This window comes from Apodemus sylvaticus, chromosome 8 (assembly GCF_947179515.1).
Source record: "Apodemus sylvaticus chromosome 8, mApoSyl1.1, whole genome shotgun sequence".
Classification (NCBI taxonomy): Eukaryota; Metazoa; Chordata; class Mammalia; order Rodentia; family Muridae; genus Apodemus; species Apodemus sylvaticus.
In genome coordinates this window covers 84482525-84490212 of record NC_067479.1, presented here as the reverse complement: position 1 = coordinate 84490212, position 7688 = coordinate 84482525, and the positions used below count along the sequence as shown (strand labels likewise).

The window sequence follows — 7688 nt, the reverse complement described above, 5'->3', positions numbered from 1 at the left end:
ACTGGGGTCATAGGCATATGCCTACATTCCCCCAAATATATACTCTTTCATATTTGTCTCCATATCATATTTTACAATTGATTTTACCTGTTTATCAATAAATATACTTTGGGTGAGTGATGTTTTAATTTTTTCCAGTATGATCCTTTGTGTCTAGGCACAGGTAAAAGGGCAAAAAAGATCCTTGAGCATTGCATTTAACTAGATTAATGGATGGATATGGCCTTAATTTTACTCCAAGATTAGTATGGTTTTTTCTTTATAATTTATCTAACTTTTCTTTTTCAGATAAAGTGACATTTTAGGTTTTTAATCTTATTTTTCTCCTTGATTTGCTAAACTCATTTTTAAATTAACATTTACCATTCCAATTTTAGTATGTGTGCTTCTAAAGAGTGCTTGAATATATATTTTTTAATTATTTTTATTTCATGTGCATTGGTGTTTTGCCTGTGTGTGTTTGTATGAGGATTTTGGATATTCTGGAGTTACAAAAACTTGGTTCTTAATAACATTTATTTGTGTCCATATGAATGCACATATGTGCATGCTCATATGTTCACAGATATCAGAGAACAACCTTCAGAAACTGGTTTCCTTCCATCACATGGGATCCCAGGATCAAATTCCAGTTGTCAGTCTTGATAGCAAGCATCTCTACTTACTGAGCCACCTTGCTGGGTCTACTGGTTTTTTTTTTCTTTAAAAACAAAACAAAACAATACAATGCTTCTACTCCAAATAAATTATGGTTAAAAAAAATAAAGCAGGTAAAGAGATGGCTCAGCAACACTTAACTGCTGTCTTCCAAAGAACCCCAGTTGTTTTCAGCGCGAAATGGCAGCTTACAACTATCTGTAACTTCAATTCCAAGGGCTGTGACACCCTATTCTGATCTCCATGGCACCCAGCATGAACTTGACACATGTATATGAATATGTGCAAGAAGAACTAAACATAAAAATAAATCTTCTAAAGAAACCTCATGAGGTCATGAGGTGGCTCTGTGGGTAAAATTACTTTTCTGGCAAGCCATGATGACCTGAATTTTCCTGGAACCCAGTTCTATTGTACACATCTGTAGTTTCATTGCTCTTATGCCAAGTGGGGATGTAGAAAGAGGAAAATTGCCTAGAAAGTTGTGGACCACCTAGCTAGATTGCACATTGCTATATAAATCACCAGGAAGATCCTGCCTGCCTCAAAACAAGGTGGAAGCCAACCAGCAACTCCAGAAGTTGTTCTATGAATTCCACATATACAGCGCAGTATGCCTGTGCTGCATTCATGCCCATACACGTAACAAAGATCAAGATGATATTAGTCCCACTTGTCTTGAGCCCTGGTATTGTCTGGGTGAGGAGCACCGGCCAGATATCACAGTGTGGAATAGATCCCATTTGGTTAGTATTTTCCATTTCTAAACTATCATTAAAATCCTCTCTAGAGTCACATCTTTTATTTTAGGACTGCAACCCTGCCAATTTGATCCTATGTTCCCAGTGACAAACTGGTTATCATTTAACTTAGCCCAGATGTGCTTCATTTATTCTGCATCCCTGACAGAAAGATTTTGCAATTTCTGGCCTCTGTTCCTCTCATTTGCCTTTGAGTGATTTCATATAATCTTTGATATATTTGAAGACTTTTTGTTGAAGTTTATTCATGACCATCAACACCAGTGATATTATGCTTTAAAAATCTTTTTTGGGGCCTCAGCAGGGGCATTTCCACCACTTCCATTTCCAGGCATATGTCACAGGACAGCTCATCATAACCAATGAGGTCCTAGTGGATGATTGTGAAGGTGACTAGAGCCATGGCACTAGTTTAGAAGGGAAGAGAGGGGAGCCAGAGGAACAGGCTGTCCAAAAGTTAAATTTTATGTTTTATATTCACAACTAGGTTAGATTAGCCAGTTTCCCACCTGCTGGTAATTTTGGATTACCAAAACTTGTGTTGCTTCCTTTTTAAGTTAATTTAACAACCTGTGTGCTGAGACAGATAATGGTAGCACACAGCTAGGCTACATAAGAGTCTGTCTCAACAAACTACCAAAACTTCTCTGCCCTACATCTGGGGATATAGTTCACTTGAACTCATGAATGCTTGCCTACCTTTCATGGATATGGCCCTAATACTTGAGAAATGGAGCCAGAGGATCAGGAATTCAAAGTCATCCTCAGCAACACAGTGATCAGGGACTATCCTGGTCTACATGAACTGTCTCCTCCTGCCTCCCAAAAAAGTCAAACAAGGTCAAGTCTCAGGGCTATTTTGATCAACTCAGTTCTTTTTTTTTTCTTTTTCTTTTTTCAAGACAGGGTTTCTCTGTATAGCCCTGGCTGTCCTGGAGCTCACTCTGTAGACCAGGCTGGCCTGGAACTCAGAAATCCGCCTGCCTCTGTCTCCCAGAGTGCTGGAATTACAGGCGTGTGCCACCACTTCCAGGCCTTTATGAGACTGACGTGCTGCCTACTGCCCTAACGAGGCACCTCCAACTCAGTCCTTAACCATTGCCATTTTAAGGGTTTCCTAATTTCTTTTGTACATTTATTTACCAATATGTAGAACTTCATATCACACAATACATACATTATAAGTAATTATTGTCTTGTGTTTGCTTGAGAGAGGTTCTTGCTATACAAACTAGGCTGGTCTGGAACTCTATATGTATTCCATGGTCTCCTGAATACTAGTATAGAAATGAGCTACCATGTGCCCAGTGGTCTCTGATTTTTATGAGTGCTTATACCAGTAAGTAATCTATAACTAATGAATAAATCTTCTGATAATTGGGCCTCAGAGACTTGAATGTGAAGTAAAATGCCAGGCATCTGAAGATTTGCATTCATTTTGTCAATTCCATTCCTGTTTAGCACTGGTCCCCAAGTTCATTGGTCATGGCTCCTCGTTCACGGCGGCGAAAGCACAAGAAAGCCCCACCAGGGATTCCCATCCTTGAAATCCCACCCACAGAAGTGTCTCCAGTGCCTCCAGCCCTCTCAGAACCTGGCCCTAGCATTGATGCACTTGGCTTCAGTTCTTTGGACAGTAATGTCCCAGGTCTGTCCCAGTTGATCCTCCAAAAGCTGAACATGAAAAGCTATGAAGAATACAAGTGAGTGACCAGTTCTGTGGAAAAGGCATAGTGTCTTCGGTACTAGTCATATCAGAAGGTTGGATGTGTACAATTTAGCAATTTCTCATTCTGACCTTTGTCAGTCATGTTACTATAGAAGAAACAATTTGCTTAAGGAAAATAGGAATAGGATACATTTAAAATTACATTAAAAATCCATACAAGGCAGAGGAAACGAGATTTGGGTGCTCGTCCCTGTTGCACCTCCTTCCATACTATCTCTACAGGTTGGTGATAGATGGGGGAACCCCAGTATCAAGCTTTGGATTTCGATGTCAACAAGAAATGTTCCAGAAGATGGAGGACACGTTCAGATTCTGTGCTTATTGTAAAGCACTCCCTCATGGCCTTTCCAATTGCAAGGTTCTCCGGCACTGTAAGAGGTGACTTGTGGGGGCCAGTGGGGGACCATTTAGGAATGACCCTATACTAAGTTCTCATTTCAAGAGGAACAACCCTAAGGGTTTTTGTTTGTTTTTGTTTGGGTTGTTTTTTGTTGTGTTTTGCATATTAATAGTTCCTCATTTTGTGTGTCCCCAGTTTTAATCCTGTTTATTTTGGTATTGTGGAAGATGAAGTAGCAGTCTTCCTACTTCTTTCTTGAGTACACAGAGGGATAAGATGACATTTGTTCTGAGAAGGCTGAAGTTGAGGAAAGCATCAGCAAATGTCTAGGGTTTTATGGTTCTTCTTTTCTTTATGAAAGATATTAAAAACAACAAAAAACAAAACAAACCCCTAAGTTGTTTTAGATCAGTGAAATGGGAAAAGCACTCTAAGAATGATTGTATTCCTAATCCATTCACTTCATCTGCAGCATGGCTTCTGCATTTAGATTGTTACTGTCATTCTTCTCCCTACCTTCCTTTCCTCTTGCTGGCCTCTCCTTGTAGGTACAGGCATCCAGCCCCTTCCCTGGGACAAAGGGAAAGACAAAGACATCTCTGTGACACAGGAACATGTTTCTTTGGTTCATTCCCTCAGGTGCAGAAATGTCTATTATTGTGATACCGAGTGCCAGAGGTCAGATTGGCCAGCTCATAGGAAGGTTTGTCGAGAGCTCCGTCTGGTGGCTGTGGATCGTGTCATGGAATGGCTTCTGGTCACAGGTAGAGTAGAGGCATTAGGGAACTGTACGATAATAGCAATTGATAATTTTAGCTGGGACTAAATAAAAGCATGTTAGTTTTAGGGGGAAAATGAAAAACTATGAGAAGGAGTGGGGGATACTTCTAGTTATAGGTTGGCAGAATTAATATGGAGGAATTACTGAGGAGGGAATTTTGAACCCAATAAAGGATTTGGCGTTTGTTTATTTTTTAAAATTATGGTTTCTGAGTATGGGTTTTTGTACATAAGTGCAGTGCCTCCTGAGGCTAGAAGAGGGCATGGGATCTCCTAGAACTTGAATTACAGGAGATGTGAGTTGTCCAATTTGGCTTGTGGAAACCAAACTCAGGTCCTTTCCAAGAGCAGTGTGCCCTCTTCCCTCCAGCCCTGTTTATTAACTCTTTCTGCCCCACAGGTGATTTTGTCCTACCCTCAGGACCTTGGCCATGGCTGCCTGAAGCTATACGGAATTGGGATACCTGGTTTTCTATGAGGGGTTTACAGCTAGAATCTACATTGAATGCTCTTCTGGGTAGTCACGCTATGACCATGCTTTGGGCAAATCTAGGAAGGCCACGGCCAGACCCAGATGTCTTGCATGGCTCTTTGAAGAGGCTGATGACAGATGTTCTGTCACGACCCTTGACCCTGGGCTTAGGGCTTCGGATTCTGGCGATAGATGTTGGAAAGACTGGGGGAAGCACATTGCATGTGGTTGGCGCTTCCCATGTGGAGACATTTCTCATTCGTTCTGGAGATTATGACGAGCTTGGCTACATGTTTCCTGAACACCTTGGCCTTCGTGTGATCATGGTGGGTGTAGATGTGGGTACTGACCTTTTACAGAGTTCCTCATCTTTACCCCTGGAGCCTGGAACAATTCAGCTTAGTGGCCACAGGGCCCTGTATCATGACTTCTGGGAGGAGCAGATAGAGACTGGGAATCTGGCCCATCCAGATTTGGTGGCGGCATTCCATCCAGGTAAGAACTGTTTATTCAGGGAAATGCTGAGGAGCTGATAATTTTCCATCCTGCACTTATGTCCTAGATAGGATTTCTGTCACTGTGATGAAACATCAAAATCAAAAGAAAATTGGGGAGGAAAGGGTTTATTCAGTTCACACTTCCACATTGTAGTCATCACCCAAGGAAGTCAGGGTAGAAACTCAAACAGGTAAGGAACCTGGCGGTGGGAGCTGATGCAGTGGCCATAGTTGGGTAGTGCTTACTTGATTGCTTCCTCGTGTTTTGCTTAGTCTGCCTTATTATAGAATCCAGCCCAGGAATGGCACCCCTCCCATGGACTGGGCTCTCCCCCATCAATCACCCTCTTAGGGTTTTATTGCTGTGAAGGGACACCATGGCCAAAGCAGTTCTTATAAAGGCAAACATTTAATTGGGGCTGGCTTACCATTTCAGAGGTTAAGTCCATTATCATGGTGGGATGCATGGCAGTGTCCAGGAAGACATGGTGCTAGAGAAGAACCTGAGAGTTCTGCATCTTCATTGGCAGGCAGCAGAAGGGGACTGTGTTGTGTGTCATAACACATGTCTACTTATAGCTTGAGCATATAAGACCTCAAAGCCTGCCCCGAAACTCTTCCAACAAGGCCATACTTTCTTTCTTTTTTTTTTTTTTTTGGTTTTGATTTTTTTTTGGATTTGTTTTTTTCGAGACAGGGTTTCTCTGTGTAGCCCTGGCTGTCCTGGAACTCACTCTGTAGACCTCGAACTCAGAAATCCGCCTGCCTCTGCCTCCCAGAGTGCTGGGATTACAGGCGTGCACCACCACCGCCCAGCTAAGGCCATACTTTCTAATAATGCCACTCCCTATAGGCCAAGCATCCAAACATACGATACTATGGGGGCCAAACCTATTCAGACCACCACTATCACTAGTTTAAGGAAATGCCCATAGCTGGATCTTAGGAGGCATTTTTTCCCTAAGAGGTTTCCTCCTTCCAGATGACTCTAGATTGTCTCAAGTTGACATAAAACTAGCCAGGACAAGTTACTTAAATCTTTTTTCATTTAGTCCTTATTCATTTCTTTTGATCTTCATTAAATATAGTATAATGATGAGTTTGGTTGATCACTTCTTGTGCATATTACCTTGGTTCAGAATTTTTTATTGAAGAACTTGGGTAGTTCCTGATGGTGAGAACTGGGGATGAACAACATGAGGGTTGAGCAGATAACATCAAAGAAGTGTCCTCCACTTAGGCTGTACCTCAGCCTTTCTTCCCTCTTCCCATTCCCATTCTTGTTCTTCAGGTTTCCACGCCTCCCCAGGCTTGATGGAAGCTTGGCTACCCACCCTGCTGCTACTTCGTGACTATGAGATTCCAACATTGATTACTGTTTACAGGTTTTTACTTATTTCTGTTTGTGATCTTTTTTGGACTCACTTTTCCCCACATACAGATACACTCATTATGATTCCCCTTGCCTGTCTGTCTTAGATGTTCTTCCTGCATGTGGCTGTAAAAATTTAAAAAAAAAATCTAGGAATAGTCCTTTGCTAATCAGTGATTTGGTGAGACATTTGGGAGGAAACAAAGAGTCCTTGCTTAGTACAGCTTTAGATAATTTTGGGGATTGATCATGAATTGCCTTGCACTTGGGCAGTTTCTGTTCTCTCAGACTAAGTCAAGGGATTTTCCTTCTCTCTTCCCCAGCCAACAGGAATTGGAAGCCTCTTTGCAGATTCTGGTGAACTTGGATACACACATCATTGCTTGTGGAGCTAATCCTTTCGCATCCCTCAAACCAGAACAGGTCTATTCTAATCCCAACAAGCAACCAGTATACAGCAGTGCCTACTACATCGTGTTTCTTGGAAGTTCCTCCTGCCAATTAGATAAGAAACAACTAGAAGAAAAAAGCACAATTTTTTCTTCTATCTGAATTCCTGGAAAATGAAAGCTTAATCAAATTACTCTGTTGATGTCAGATTTTTGCCACTTTTGAAACCTATTGTTGTATGCTAAACCTTATTCACAATTCAAGTAAAGATTCTAAACCAATAGAAGTTAACATGACCAGACTCATTTCTGATTTTCCCCCTAGAACTAGGCATTGAACCCAGAGCCTTTTACATGCTAGCCAAATGCCTTACTGTTGAGCTACATTCCCAGCTCTCTTTCTGTAATTTGTTAATTTTTTATTTGTTTATTTGAGACAGGGTATTATTAAGTTGATCAGGTGCCTCAGCTTCACACAGGAGTTACAAGACTGAAACCTGTGTGAAAAAGGAAAAAAAGATCAGAGAAAAGACATTTATTTCTCTAAGTTACAGATTCTTGGATTTCAAAAACCCAGACACTGAAAGGTTTGTTATCTTGTAAAGACCCATTTCCGGGTTTATAGAAGGCAGCACCTTTCTTTGTTTTCACCTGGTCAAAGGGCAACCAAACAATCATACCTTTTAATCGG

At 41.3% G+C, this 7688-nt stretch overlaps 1 protein-coding gene across 1 annotated transcript; it reads left to right on the top strand.

The window, feature by feature from the left end:
- Window positions 1–439: 439 nt before the first annotated feature.
- On the top strand, window positions 440–7289 carry Mss51 (MSS51 mitochondrial translational activator). The gene is made up of 6 exons (XM_052189833.1): window positions 440–3121; window positions 3370–3525; window positions 4127–4251; window positions 4668–5234; window positions 6528–6621; window positions 6932–7289. The coding sequence occupies exons 1-6, from the start codon at window positions 2904–2906 to the stop codon at window positions 7158–7160; spliced, it is 1389 nt and encodes a 462-aa protein (XP_052045793.1). The 5' UTR covers window positions 440–2903; the 3' UTR covers window positions 7161–7289.
- Window positions 7290–7688: the final 399 nt, after the last annotated feature.

Coding starts and splice junctions, on each gene's coding strand:
- Mss51 (XM_052189833.1), top strand. CDS start 2,904: ATGGCTCCTCGTTCACGGCGGCGAAAGCACAAGAAAGCCCCACCAGGG. Junction 3,122..3,369: donor AAAAGCTATGAAGAATACAA/GTGAGTGACCAG, acceptor CTATCTCTACAG/GTTGGTGATAGATGGGGGAA. Junction 6,622..6,931: donor ACATTGATTACTGTTTACAG/GTTTTTACTTAT, acceptor TCTCTTCCCCAG/CCAACAGGAATTGGAAGCCT.